The sequence below is a fragment of the Primulina tabacum genome, chromosome 5 (genome assembly GCF_025594145.1).
Source record: "Primulina tabacum isolate GXHZ01 chromosome 5, ASM2559414v2, whole genome shotgun sequence".
Lineage (NCBI taxonomy): Eukaryota > Viridiplantae > Streptophyta > Magnoliopsida > Lamiales > Gesneriaceae > Primulina > Primulina tabacum.
The window spans coordinates 35,030,601-35,046,573 of NC_134554.1; the positions used below are offsets into that span (position 1 = coordinate 35,030,601).

General features: G+C 36.0%; 1 protein-coding gene across 1 annotated transcript; it reads left to right on the plus strand.

Moving 5' to 3' along the window:
* Positions 1 to 2,590: 2,590 nt before the first annotated feature.
* On the plus strand, positions 2,591 to 3,053 carry LOC142544360 (uncharacterized). Its single transcript, XM_075651417.1, has 2 exons — positions 2,591 to 2,628; positions 2,774 to 3,053. Exons 1-2 carry the CDS (start codon positions 2,591 to 2,593, stop codon positions 3,051 to 3,053), a joined length of 318 nt encoding a protein of 105 aa, XP_075507532.1.
* The last annotated feature ends 12,920 nt before the right edge of the window (positions 3,054 to 15,973 follow it).

Below are 15,973 nucleotides of genomic sequence, written 5' to 3' on the forward strand. Positions count from 1 at the left end.
AGTAGGAGCAATATCAACGTCTTAGACTCAATTTCCCATAGACGGCACCAATGATGATATCCAGATGAATCGGGCAGTGAAATACGTGGGAAATTCACCGGATAGTGAGGATAATTTTGTGTTAGAAAATTTGAGCAAGGATAATGGCTTCAACTGTAACCTGCAAACAAGTAAAGTAACTCGTGAATGGACGCCGAAGGAGTGTCCAGCGTATCCACTCCGATGCTTAAGTCAGCAGGTGAAGAAGAAAATAAGGACGGCTGTATATGTGGTAATATAAGTGAGTGTTTGAGAATTAAGAATTCCAGAATCTGTAAATGAGAAATGTACCTGCTATTTATAGGAGGAGATCTCAGCATTACCTTGTTTTCATTGACCACCTACTAAGTATGATAGGGCAGCTGCCTATACCCTGTGCTTCTGATGGCTTCTCTAACATGCTAAACCCATGTTATTCTGACAGATAATATTTCCCATATCAGTACAGTCGAGTGCAGTGCGCTTCTCAAGGTAGCCTGGGTAGAAGTTCCCGAAAGCTTGCTAAGAGCCCGGGCGCTCGATTGCCCGGGAAGAAAATATCCCAGGCGTCCCCATGTCTGACTGTTGAAGAAAGTACTCTGCATATTGGCTGTGATTTGGGCTGTTCATTTAATATTCCGGGTCATCCATGACCCGGAGTCTTATGGGGGTATCACCATTCACCTTATTAATTTAATAAAGTAATGGGGAAAAAATTATATTGAGTTGGGAGTAGGTATGAGCAAAGTCTCGGTTTAACCGAAATAATGGATCAAACCGATTTAAATCGAAAATTCTGATGAATATAAAAAATGGGTTGAATAGGGGTTTTTTTTTAAATAATTTAATTTTAAAAAATTAATTCAAAAATAATTTTAAAAAAATTGCAATAATACTGCAATCCGCGCTTTGTAAGCGCGGACGTGCTTCACGTTGGAGCGTCCACGCTTACGAAGCGCAGACGGTCCTACGTGGACCAGCGTCTGCGCTTACGAAGCGCGGACGCTGGTCCATGTGTACAGAGTCCGTGCTTCGTAAGCACGGACTCTGTATATTATATTATTATTTTTTTTAAATATTTTCGATTTTTATTATCCGTTCATTTAGTTCACTTTGTTATGTCCATTCATTGCCAGACCATTTCACGTGAAAGCTGAAGATCTGAAAATTCTCGTGAACTTCAATAATTCAAATATGAATAGTGTTCAAATTCTTCTCCTATATAATTGATGAAAAATTCAACGAATGAGTTATCAATTTTCTCTTAAATTTTCTCTCAATTTTCATTGGCAAAATGTCTAACATCGACGTACTCTTATATTTTGGTGGTCATGTAGTTAGCGATAATGGATCGGTTGAATATAGCATTTCATTTGTTAGACCGATACGAGTATTATGATCCATTAATTTGATGGAGTTAGTTGAAGTTGTGCATAAAATGTTAGCAATCGATCAAGCGAATTTTTCTCTGAAGATGTCAACAAAGTATTCATTCATGGAGAGAGCATTTTGGCATGAAATTCAAGTCAATCTCGTTGATGACGATGCTTTACATTTTATAATCTAATGTGACAATATGCATATTTTGCATTTGTACATGGAAGCAAATTAAATTGAGCATCATGTTGGATTTGATGATCCTGAATCCTACGTTCCACATGCATCCGATTCAGGTTTATATAACCAACCCGATGCGTCTACATATGGTGGTTTGCAGGAGCACGGATCTTATGTTCTACAGGTTACTGAAGGACTCGATAATATGAGTTTCGATGTTGTAAGTGGGCCTTGGGATCAATATATAAATGTTTCGTCGGAACAAAATAATGCTCCATATTGGCCGAATCCAACATTAGATATGAGTGCTCGTTGTCTGGATCAGGCCAATAATGATGATATTTGGAGGATTGATTCTGAATCCGATATGTCATATAGCGAGTCTGAAGAAGAAGAAGAAGTGAATGTTGATGATGAAGTGATTACTTTTACAAATCCTAATGAGGGGACATCATCTCGACAACCACCTACGCGACACATTACAGAGGCAGACCGTACCATTTCTTTCAAACACTTCTGAAACTCCATCATTTTTCAATAAATTTTTTGGGGAAGAGCCTCCTGATTCTGTCGATGTTCTTGTGGAGTGCAATCAAGCTATTACAATCCGGATAGAGGTGAATTATTCGTTAATATGTTATTTAAAGATAAGAATGATCTTATTGCATCTGTGAAGGATTATTCAGTAAGAGTTGTCAGGCGTGAGTACCGTGTCGTGGATATCACACGCAGTTCGTGGAAATTACGTTGTAAAAATAATTCTTCTACGGTCATTTGTCGATGGGGACTTCGCGCTTCTTTGAAGGCCAAGACTGGTTATTGGAAAATAACAAAATATGGCGGACCTCACACATGTATATCTACCTCTGTTGGTATAGACCATAAGAATTTGAACAGTGCTATGGTGGCACATATGCTATTGGGAGTTGTTCGTTGTGATCTTTCAGTACGAGATTAAGTATATCATCGAAAATATGAAAGATAAATAAGGATATCAAATCTCGTACACGAAGGCATGGCGAAGTTTGAAACGTGCTATGGAAATTGCATATGGTACATAGGAGAGCTCTGTTAAATTGCTTCCAAAATATATGTGTGTTTTGTCCAAATATAATCCGGGAACAGCTGTGGAGTAGAAGAATCTCAGAGCCAACACTGAAATTTGAAAGACACTGAACTATGTTTTTTGGTCATTCAGGCCGTGTGTTGATGGGTTTCGACATTGTCGGAAAATAATTAGTGTCGATGGTACACACTTGTATACCAAATACAAGCACAAAATGTTGATTGGTGTCACTCTGGATGCGAACAATCAGATTCTACCGCTTGCATTTGCTATTGTGGATGAAGAAACAACAGATTCTTGGAAATGGTTCTTGGAGAACCTAGGAAGACATGTTGTTCGCGGTGAAAATGGTGTGTGTCTTATTTCTGATAGGCATAAGGGAATCGTGCGAGCAACTGAAGATCTACCATAGTTTCAACCTCCTTACGGTGTGCATCGTTTTTGTTTGAGACCTGTGTTCAAACTTTAACGCTAAATTCAAAGACGTGCATTTGAAAGATTTATGCTGGGCGGCAGGCACACAAAATCAAATCTGTAAGTTTGAAGCAATAATGGAGGCAATCAATGCAAAAAAATATTTTGGCGCACCGATATTTGGCTGGAATTGCTAAAGAAAAATGGAGTTTGGCTCATGACGGTGATTGGCGTCGTGGGGTGATGACAACCAATATGTTGGAGTGTTTAAACAGTGTGTTGAAGGGTGCTTGTAGACTTCCTATATCTGCCATAGTACACTTGACACTTCTGAGGTGCGTACAATATTTCATTGAACGTGTGACAAGAGGTGGTCGTATGGTTCAGGAAAATCAGCTGTGGTCAGATTATGCATGTCGGAAGTATGAGAAATGGGCGAGAAAATCTAGTGAAAATCGTGTTTCCAAATACGATGTACGTGAGCAAACTGCTTCTGTTGCAACGGTAGGAAGACCAAGTCGTGGCCAACATATGCAGGTCGTCAAGTTATCAACAAATGATTGTTCATGTGGTAAATGGACGATTTTTGGCATCCCATGTTCCCATGCTATTTGCACAGCTAAGTGGCACTCCTTGGATCCCATGACACTTGTGCAGCCCTGGTATAACATATCTGAGTACTTGGCAACGTACGAGGGCAGATTTCAACCTCTTGCAGATGAGCGATACTGGGATCCTCCAACTTTCGAGTTGCGCCACAACCCGGTTAGACGTAAAAAAAGAAGAGTTGGTAGAGACAGAACAACTCGAATTAGAAATGAGATGGACACACCAGGTTTAAGAGAGAGACAACAATGCTGAAGTCTTTTTTTAATTTGTATTAACGTCTGATATGTAAGCAACTTATTTGTTAACAAAAAAAGAGTTGAAAAAAAATTCCGATTATTCAGCGCGTCGGCGTACAACTTTTTTTTAAAAAAAAAAATAAAATTCATAGCGCCGCAGCGCTATTACCTAAGGGCCTTGGCACCAGATTTGCGCAAATCTGGTGCCTCGGCGCTAATGTTTAAGCACCTCGGCGCTTGTCTCCCAAGATCTAGCGCCGCAGCGCTACATACACAGCGCCTCAGCGCTAGATCACCTATTTAAAAAAAAAATTCCTTCCCCTACCCTCATTCCTCCTCCTTTAACATCACCAAATCCTCCCACTTTGTTCTCCCACTAAAAAAAAATCGACTTCCACAAATCACTCCTGGTCGAAGTGCAATACAATTTCAGTTCTAACATAAGGTAACGTTATTCGTGTTATGAATCATTCATCAATTTCATGTCAAATTTTGAATTAACAATGTTATAGAGTTTGTGCATATAATGTGTTCGATATAATGCTTCAATTAGGTAGTTGTTATTAATAGGTGGATTTTTGCCTTGTACATACTAGGGCGATTTATGTGTTTGCTATGTTTTAGTTTCTGACAAGTTCTAGGTTATTAGCGCAATTTCAAACATGCCACCGAGGAAGAAAAGCAAGAAAGTTGCTTCTGGGGATGGTCAGTCGTCTCATGCTGGTTTTGATAGACGACGTTTTTGGGATGCAGTTGCTGCGGAAAATTATACTAAATTACAAGAGATAAACATGCAGCGAAAAAGAGGGATGGATCAGAGCGTCCAGGGTTGTGACACATTAAATCTGGCTCAACATTTGCATTGGGCTGAGTTTGTGAAGCCACCACCAGATGCTGTGATGTCAGTTGTCCGGGAATTCTACGCTAACTTGATGGTTAGGCATAAGGACTATCACGTGAGAGTAAGGGGGTAGATGGTTGCCTTTGACAGCAGGACTATTAACTCGTTGTATTCCATGCCTGACTACGAAAACGACGATTACACGAGATTTAAGAGAGATCCCTATCCCTATGAGACGATAATCAACACACTTTGTGAACCGGGCACGGTTTGGAAGCTAAATAATCAGCGAGCTCCGGTCACATTTTCTGCGACATGCATGAGTAAGGAGGCATATAACTGGTACCATCTTGTCGCAGCGCGTTTGATGCCATCCGGGCATGTTTCTGATGTCACAAAAACGAAAGCAGCATTGGTGTATTGCATCATCACCGGGAAGAAAGTGGATGCAGGTCGGGTGATTATGAATTCGATTCTGCAGGCGGCTCGAGGCACATCCACAGTTAGCATTCCCCATTCTTCGACCATCAAGGAGCTCTGCCGCCTAGCTGGGGTTATATGGGATGATAGTGAGCCAGTCTTGCACAAGAAAGACGATATTTTAATTTATGGAAAGATGCCGAGAGATAAAAGACGGAGGCAGATTGAGATTAGGTCCAGGCGAGGGTTCAGGGAGTGGAGCACAGCCACTGCCCGCCAGACAGGCACGACACGCAAGGACAGGCACGTGCAGAGAGGGGACAGACCGCACACCAGCGTCTTGATGACCTAGAGCGCATGATGAGGAGACAGTGGCAGGTAACACGCGAGCAGTTTGATTACGTGCATGATTATCATCGTGTTCTTGCGCAGCGCTTCCCTGCGACTAGCGCCTCCGAAGAGCCATTTCCACCCCCAGCATTTTCACATCGACCCGTTGAGGATGATTTTGAGTATGATGATGATGAGGATGTTGAGCTGTCAGGCGAGGACAGCGAGTCCTGATGCCTTTTATGATTTGGCATCTTATCCTTTCGTTTAATGTTCGTTATGAAATAATATTATGGATCATGTGTTTTTTATGACACGATGAGTTGAGGTGTATGTTTTTATTATTGAATTTTGTTATGGTTTAATTATGTTTCTTTGTTGTGCTATATTTCAATCGATGGTAACAATTTGTATAGATAATACAATTAAGACTATGCAACAATGCAAACTGTACAACAATAGAAAATTATATAGTTACAATTAAGTAGAAGAATCATCGTCATAGTTAAAATGATACAAATGGCTCCCTGTTCCACAATCAGGTGGATTGCGTCTTCTCGTCCCTCTACGCAATCCTACATTTTTAGGATTTTCCTCATTTGAGTAACCTGGATAAGTGATAGGTGAAATAACATTCCTCTGTGGTCGAGTGTCATGCACAATATGCTGAGGTCCAACATTAAGCAAATTCGTAAAACTTTGTGTGTTCGACCAATAAGGAGTCTGAAAATCCGGCTGACCAAACGAACGAAAGTCAGCAAACCCTGAATCACTGAGAAAACCAGGTTGAGTAGTAGAGGTTCCTGCAATATTCAATTCAGCTGTTGTGAAAATATTAGAGGCTCCTGCAAACCCACTTGGTTGCCTAACCATGTCACTTCTCCACCCGATTGATGACTGATGCGAAAAAGAGAAGACATACTGAAATTTTGTTGAACATTAAATTGTCCAACTAAAGTATTGTACGGATGTGGTTGAAAACCAACGACAGTAACTGCAGGTGATATGGTGCGCACCATTATTCGATTATACCATTGGACTAGTCTTCGTCAGTTTGCATCGATCGCCCGTGTCGCACCCCTTTAGAAACATATCTCAGCCTATTATTCCACAACTTACTTGAATTTCTCTGATAATCTCTCCAATCGGTGTTTCGATGTCCTATTCTCATGATATTATGCATATCGTCATTGTCGACGTCAGACCCTGGAATTGATTGTCGTCTTCGAAATTGTCGCATGACCCGATTAGGATTATGCATCTCCACGATGTCAAAGCATATAAGGGGACAAACACATCGCCATATTTTGTTGTCGTATGAATCAATAATCGTCTTCACATCTATGTCATTTTTCTGGTAAACGATCCAATTAAACTATAAAAAATAAATATGTTAAAATTAAATATTCAATATGTTAAATAGTCTTCATTTACTCACTATTAAATATTAAAATTCTATAATAACTCATTATTATTCATACGATCTAGAGAATCCCTTATAATTCTTACAGAATGTGTAGGCGAATGTGTGTAACTAAATCCAAATTTCCACCTAAAATTATAAAAAAAAATTTACATGTCAAGAAAATATACAAGATATATATGATATTACCACAATAATTTTTAAATATTACCGTGCACCATATGGAGAAACTGGAATAAAAGCATCCGTATCAACGGGAGGTACAACTAATGTTAACCCATCTCGATCGGGGTTAATACATTTAATCATGCTCCATGCCCATATCTGCTTATAATAATAAAAATTGTTCAACAAATTTAACAAAAAAATTGTGTTAAATAATCACAGCACATTAATGATACATGCAGGATATATAAAGGTCCAGCCATTGTAGTCTTCTTTATAAGTGACGCGTTACACAACTCACGGTATAGAAATGCTAAAATTGTACTACCCCAACTATAAGACTTCACGTTATCAACATCTCGTAGCAGTTGCAAAAATATTAGTCTAGTAGACCCTCCTTGATAGTCAGAGAACATTATTCCTCCAATAATTATTAACGCAACACAACGGGTAAATTTCACAACATCTACTTTAGAAGTATCATCATTAACAAGGTTATGCATACAATGATCGTGTAGTGCAGTCATAGACAGATGACCACCTTTCAAATGTTTTGATGCTGGCAAAAATCCCAACATATCCAAACATATGTGTTGTCATTCCTCAACTTTATGTGACACATCTACTCCAGTTACTGCTTCAACATCAATTGTTAGACCCCAAATTATTGAAACATCTTGTAACGTGACTGTTGCTTCACCATATGTAAAATGAAACGTCTGTGTCTCGCGTCGCCAACGTTCAACAAGCGCAGTAATCAAATGATTATCATAAACTTGTGAGCCACATTCTAAAACTCCATAAAAACACATATAATTTAAATATGACAGTACACGACTGTGTAAGTAATTATCAGTATATAACTTCCAAATCAAATTGTCTGACATCTTCACTTTGACAATATCATCAACGGTTAAGGAAGAAACTTATGATGACATATGTGTCGCTTGTAAATAGAGGACACTGGGATCTTCTGAATTTCGATTATCTGCCATTCTGAACTATGTTGTAGATCTTCTCAACTTCGTCTCAAAAAATTTTCGGTGAGGAAAGGAGAAACTGAGAAATGCGAAAATGAGACGGCAAAGAAAAGAGGAGGAAAGAAGAAGAGGAGGAAAGAAAAAGGAATCCATTCAGATAAGTGTCGGTCGAATGGAATGGCGCCACATGGACGCTCACATGGAGCATGTCCACGCTTACGAAGCGCGGATTGCAGTATTCTTGCAATTTTTTTTAAAAAAAAAGTTTTTGAATTAATTTTTTAAAATTAAATTATTTAAAAAAACCCGTTGAATAGGTTATATATGTTGAAAATTAGTATTTAAAATATGTGTATTGAATATTTGAATATTGAATATTTGAATGTTGAAAATAAGAGTTGTAAATATTGAAAATTAGTTTGTGATGATATATGTAATGATGAATTTATTTTTGGATTATTTGTAAATAAAATTCTATAAATAGATCTCTCATTTGTGAAGAAAATCACAATTGAGTTGAGAGAGAAAAATATTATAAAGTGTGTAGTTTAGTAAATTTTGAGAGTTTGAGATTTTTACTTTTTACCATAAATTTTTACTTTTTCATAACACGTTATCAGCACGAAGCTCTAAAAGTCCTCCATATTTTTCCAAGCTCCAAAACAGAAGAAAAAAAGTAACAAAAGTAATAATATTTATTTTACTGTTTATTTGTTTATTGTGTATATATTTAATATATAATATAATGTTATTATATAATAAAGATAAACAATAATAAAAATAAATTTTTCAAAAAACTTGTTATAAATCTTGGGAGGATGTTAAGACGACATCTCACACTCCCGGTAAGGGATACGACAAGTATAAAAGCCTATAAAGTTTTTTAAACAAAATACCTTATGACACATTATTATAATAATGTGATATGATATACATAATTATTTAAACATGACTAATATTATATACATCATATTATTACCATAAAATTATACAAATACATACATTTATTTTTTGTACACCAACGGTCATAAATTGTAACAAAAAGGATAGTTTTTGCCCTATAAATATGATCTCACAAACACATTCAATCACTCCAACTTTTTCTTTCTTCTCTAAACAATTATTCTTCATCAAATTTGCGAAGAAAAAAGAAGATAGTTTTCTCAAGGTTATTTTTAATTATTTTGGTTATCATACTCACGAGTCTTGTATTTATCAGAGAATATCCTCCTCGTGTGTATGCTTGTACTTGTTGTTTATCTATTACTTTATATTGCAATATTCATTAACTAATAAAATGCATAGCAAATTTTTTTAGTACCACCATGTCAAACTTGGCAAATCTCGAATTCATTGCTCTTGATATTACGATGAAAAATTATATGCAATTGACTCTCGATGTAGAAATGCATCTTGAGTCATTGGGTCTAAATGAGACCATAAAAGAAAATGGCATATCCACATCACAAGAAAAGGCAAAAGCCATGATATTTTTGCGTCGACATCTCGACGAGGATTAAAATGCGAATATCTAATTGAAAAAGATCTCATGGCTTTGTGGAAGAGATTAAAAGAAAATTTGAACATATAAGGGAAGTTATACTTCCGACCATCGGGGATGAATGGAATACATTGAGATTCCAAGATTTTAAAAAAGTAAGTGATTACAACTCGACGATGTATAGAATAATCTCGCAATTGAAATTTTGTGGGCACGAGATTACTGAATTGGAAATGCTTGAAAAAATATTTTTCACTTTTCACGCATCGAATATAACTCTACAACAACAATATATAGTGTGTGGATTTTCAAGATATTCTGAACTTATCGCCTGTCTCCTTGTGGCAGAAAAAAATGACGAGCTGTTAATGGGAAATCATCAGGCACGACCCATTGGTTCAACGGTATTTACTGAAGTAAATGTCGTAAGCAAAAATGAATTTGAATCTGGAAACCAAAATCAAAATTATAGACAAGATTTTGGTCGAGGACGAAATCGAGGTCGTGGTCGTGGTCGTGGACGTGGACGCGGCCGTGGTTTCGAAAATAATCGAGATAGTTACTTCTATAACTCATCTCAAAAGAACGTCCCAAACCATCCACTAAAAAGGCATCATGAGAATATGAGTGTTAATGATAATCACTCCAAAAGATTTGAAAGTTCTTGTTTTAGATGTGGTACTCCAGGACATTGGTCTCGTATTTGTCGAGCCCCTGAGCACCTTTGTAAACTTTATAAAGAATCAATAAAGAGGAAAGAAAAGGAGACCAACTTCACTGAACACAGTGAACCTTTGAGTGATTCAACTCATTTTGATGCTGGAGATTTTCTGATTGATTTCTCGGACAATGATCAATTTGCCTGGTGGAATAGATATGTAAAATATTTTATTTTTCCATGTATTCGTATGATAATGTTTTATCGTGTGTTATATTTTTACATATGTATGATGCTTTGTATTCACCACAATCGAAAAGAAATTTGTTGAGTTTTTATGATATATATTCCCATGGGTATGATACTCAAACAATGAATGAAGGGAATGAGAAATATATGTGTCTTACCACATATAAATCAGGAAAAAAATATGTGATTGAAAAACTACCAATGCTCCCTACTGGATTGCATTATACACATATATGTCTCATTGAATCAAACATGGTAGTTGATAATTCTTCAATATTAACCAATTGGCATGATCGATTAGGACATCCTGGTTCAACAATTATGCGAAGAATTGTAGAAAATACACATGGTCATCCGCTGAAAGACCAGAAGATCTTTCAGAATAATAAGTTTCAATGTAAAGCATGTTTTCTTGGAAAACTTATTATAATAACATCACTAGCCAAATCCAAACTAAATCACCAATGTTTCTTGAACGTATTCAGGGTGATATTTGTGGACCAATTCATCCACCATGTGGACCATTTAGAGACTTTATGATATTGATTGATGCCTCCAGCAGATGGTCACATGTATGTTTATTATCAACTCGAAATTTTGCATTTGCAAGATTACTTGCTCAAATAATAAAATTGAGGAATCAATTCCCAGATTATACAATCAAGAAAATTAGACTTGATAATGCATGTGAATTTACTTCCCAGACTTTCAGTGATTATTGTATGTCTATGGGAATCACAGTTGAGCTTCATGTTGCTCATGTACATACACCGAATGGATTGGCTGAATCATTGATTAAACGTCTGCAACTGATTGCTAGACCAATGATTAGGAAAACAAATCTACATATTTCTATATGGGGACATGCAATTTTACATGCTGCTGTATTAATTCGCATCAGACAAAGTGCATATCATAAATACTCCCCATTGTAGCTTGCATTTGGTAAAGAACCAGACATTTCTTATCTGTGAATTTTTGGAAGTATGGTGTATGTGCCTATTGCACCACCTCAACGAAAGTAAATGGGACCTCAAAGAAAGATTGGAATTTATATCGGTTATGATAGTCCATCAAACATTCGATATTTTGAACCTCAGACAGGCGACGTGTTCACAGCACGTTTTGTTGATTGTCATTTTAATGAGGAAATCTTCCCAATGTTAGGGGGAGACAAGAAATATACCGAAAAGGAAATTACATGGTATGTATCATCATTGTTACATCTGGATCCAAGAATAAAACAATGTGAAAAAGATGTACAGCAAATTGTGCACTTGCAAAGAATAGCAAATCAAATACCAGATGCATTTTCAGATGCAAAAAGGGTAACTAAATCATATATACATTATGTAAATGCTCCTGCTCGAATTGAAATTCCAAATAAACAAATTGAAAAAACTCATGATGTCGTAAAACGCCTGAAGCGTGGAAGGCCAGTCGGTTCCAAGGATAAAAATCCTCGAAATTATGTAACACCCCAGATTTGACGACTGTCCTCACTGTACCACGTGCGAGTCTTTCCAGCGTGCTTATGGACTGTCCTCACTCACACGTACCCTAGGAAACTTCCCAGGAGGTCACCCATCCCAAAATTGCCCCAAGTCAAGCACGCTTAACTTTGGAGTTCTTATGTGATGAGCTACCGAAAAGAAGATGCACCTTCGTGATATGAGTAGTACAAATCAAATCTTTTAAGCCCTCTTCAACTGTACAGTCAATTACATTGAACAGTCTCGGAATCCCTCTCATTCCCGTGTGGGTCGGTTCATTCATGTTCCCTCCGCCTAGAAGCCTGCCAGGAGCCGCTCATTGTCCGTGCAACTGATGGCACCGGCGATCACCCCCCGCCCTCTTCGGCCCCGGACCTCACAAATAAAATTCATAAAAAACACGATGATCACAAAATAGAGAATGATGTTCCTAAAAAAACACATGATGATCACAAAATAGAGAATGATGTTCCTGAAGAAACACATGATGATGAAAATGTTCTATCAGAACCACAAACTGACGAGAATCGTGAAATCTCTATCGATTATATTAATACTGAAAAAATATGGAACCGAAAAGATATAGAAAAAATTGATGATATATTTTCTTATAATGTGCCAATCGACATCATAAATGATAATGAAGATCATGAACCAAAATCTCTTGATGAATGTAAAAATCGACAGGATTGGATAAAATGAAAATATGTCATCCAGGTTGAATTGGATTCGCTAAATAAACATAATATTTTTTGGCCTATAGTCCTTACACCTGAAGGTGTAAAACCTGTTTGATACAAATGGGTTTTTATTCGAAAGCGAAATGAGAAAAATAAAATAGTAAGATATAAAACTCGACTTGTTGCACAAGGTTTTTCTCAAAGGCCTGGAATTGATTATGAAGAAACGTATTCTCCCGTGATGGATGCAATTATGTTTCGGTATTTGATTAGCTTGGCGGTATCTGAAAATTTAGAAATACGTCTTATGGATGTTGTTACAGCTTACTTATTATATAGATCACTTGATAATAATATATATATGAAAATCCCTGAAGGATTTAAGATATCTGAAGCACAAAGTTCAAAACCCAAGAATGTTATTATGTGAAATTACAAAGATCATTATATGGGTTAAAGCAATCCGACCAAATGATGTATAATCGGCTAAGTGATCACTTGATGAAAAATGGATATGTAAATAATTCAATATGCCATTGTGTTTTCATTAAGAAAACAACATCTGGATGCGTAATTATTGATGTATATGTTGATGATTTAAACATCATTGGAACGAATAAGAAAATTCAAGAATTTGTGTCATACTTGAAGGAAGAATTTGAAATGAAGGATCTTGGAAAAACCAAGTATTGTCTGAGTTTAAAATTGAACAAAAAGAATGTGGAATATTTGTTCACCAGATAAATTATACAGAAAAGATTCTTAAACGTTTTAATATGGATAAATCAAATCTTTTAAGTACTCCAATGGTTGTTAGATCATTAAACATAGAAAAAGATCCATTCCGTCCATGTGAAGATGATGAAGATATTCTTGGTTCAGAAGTACCATATCTAAGTGCTATCGGTGCCCTTATGTATCTTACAAATTGTACAAAGCCTGATATATCTTTTGCCGTAAATTTATTGGCAAGATTTAGCACATATCCAACAAAGAGACACTGAAATGGAATTAAACATATATTCCGTTATCTACGAGGAACAATAGACTTGTGACTTTTGTATTCAAAAGATGCTAATCCAAGTATAATTAGTTATGCCAATGCTGGATACTTATCTGATCCACACAAGGCACGTTCCCAAACTGGATATGTATTTACTCGTGGAGGCACTGCAATTTCTTGGCGTTCACAGAAACAAACACTCGTAACAACTTCATTAAATCATGTCGAGATTATTGCACTACATGAAGAAAGCCGTGAATGTGCGTGGTTAAAATCAATGACCCAACATATCCAAATCTCATGCGGATTATCATTCGACGATAAGCCTATGATACTATATGAAGAAAATGCTGCATGTGTTGCTCAAATGAAAGAAGGATACATAAAAAGCGACAGAACTAAACATATTCCTCCTAAGTTCTTTGCATTCACCAAGGAGCTTGAGAAGAATAAATATATTGATGTTCGTCACATTCAATCAAGTGAAAACTCATCAGATCTCTTCACAAAGGCACTTCTTACGACAATATTCAGAAATCACATATATAATATTGGGATGTGCAATCTACGAAATTTGTAAAGAATTGTTCGTGTCAACATGAGGGGGAGTTTACGTGACTGCACTCATTTTTCCTTACATTGGTTTTTATCCCAATGGGTTTTTCCTAGTAAGATTTTTAACGAGTAAGTATAAAAACACGTAATGAAGACAATCATTATGATCATCATCCTAAGGGGGAGTCTTGAAAATTAGTATTTTAAAATATGTGTATTTAATATTTGAATGTTGAAAATTAGTTTGTGATGATGTATGTAATGATGAATTTATTTTTAGATTATTTGTAAAGAAATTCTATAAATAGATCTCTCATTTGTGAAAAAAATCACAATTGAGTTGAGAGAAAAAAAATTATAAAGTGTGTAGTTTGGTAAATTTTGAGAGTTTGAGATTTTTACTTTTTACCGTAAATTTTGACTTTTTCATAACAATATATATATATATATATATATATATCCACAGCCAAGCTGGATCCCACTTTCCTTCGCACTCTAAAATGGCATATTATGCAAACCCTTTGGTTATTCCCTTAGCATCGATCGTTGCAATTGACATAGATGACAAAAGAAGAACGCTTATCTTCCACTTTTGCTGTCTCATCCTAAGGTGCTGCATTATTCACTGTCGACCTATTTACCTTCGAATTTGGATCTGCAATTCCGTGTTCTCCTACTTCGATTGCTTGGGGAGAAAAGGGGAATACAATTGACTCAAGGATCGAGACATGGGGTGAGTGTTGTATGGTGACACGTGGACGGAACTGGGTATGGCTCCCTAACAAACTGCCTTGATGAATAGGAACGCAAGCTAAATATATATTTTAATTTTTTTATCGGTTCGGTCTTCTCAGTTTCGATATGTACAATCAGTCCGTTTGGTTGATTGAAAAAACATTTTGGTCAGTTCGATTTTGCTAAGTTCGGTTCGGTTCGGTTCGGTTCGATTGGTCACCTCTAGTTGGGAGGGTTGTTGGCCCTTCTATTGTGACTAAATCTTTGAATTGAGTGGGTTAAAGTTTGGAGGTAAGGTTGTGCTTCGGACAGAGATGTATTTGATTTGAATGATTAAAATTTTTGAGGGATGCATTTTTAAATGGTATATTTTGGATGTATTTGAAATCCACTATAATTAGTGTTCACATCGCATAACTTGATATGAAGTTTACTTCAGTTTTGTCATTCAAACAAGTCAAGAAACATGCTTGGAGTACAGAAAATAATTTCTAAGAATGTCTTCCATCAGTGTGTATAGTAGAGTGCTCAGAAATCGAACCAAAATGTAAAACTAAACCAAATCGTACGGTTCGGATCTTTTTTTGACTCAATCATAGTTTGAATTTATTTTAAAATCAATTAGTCCGAAAAAATTTTAATGATTTCAGTTTTGGATAAAAATAAAATGAACCAAAACAATCCAAAAAAATTACATTAATTAAAAAAATTTATGTTAAGTTAATGTGATTTTTCTTAAATATAGAAATATTTTTATCTAAATTTTAGTTTTATTTTTTTAATTTATGAACTTTGTATACAACCTAAGTACATTGACAATTTATTTATTTTATACTTTATCCCAAATAAATATAATCACGACTCTAGAAGTTTAGATTTTTTTATATATAAATTGCAAAGAGGGTAACTTGTATCAATGTTTTAATATATGATATTTTACTTATCACAGATTTAGCTCATGACCAAATAAAATGTTCACATAATTTTCATCAAGTGTCAGTTGTTACATTTTCAAATATCTCATAATAATCCATTATAAA

Excerpts from the sequence above, each read along its gene's own strand:
- LOC142544360 (XM_075651417.1), top strand. The coding sequence starts at position 2,591 with ATGGCGAAGTTTGAAACGTGCTATGGAAATTGCATATG. Across the intron at positions 2,629-2,773 it reads TGCTATGGAAATTGCATATG|GCCGTGTGTTGATGGGTTTC; the intron begins GTACATAGGAGA and ends TTGGTCATTCAG.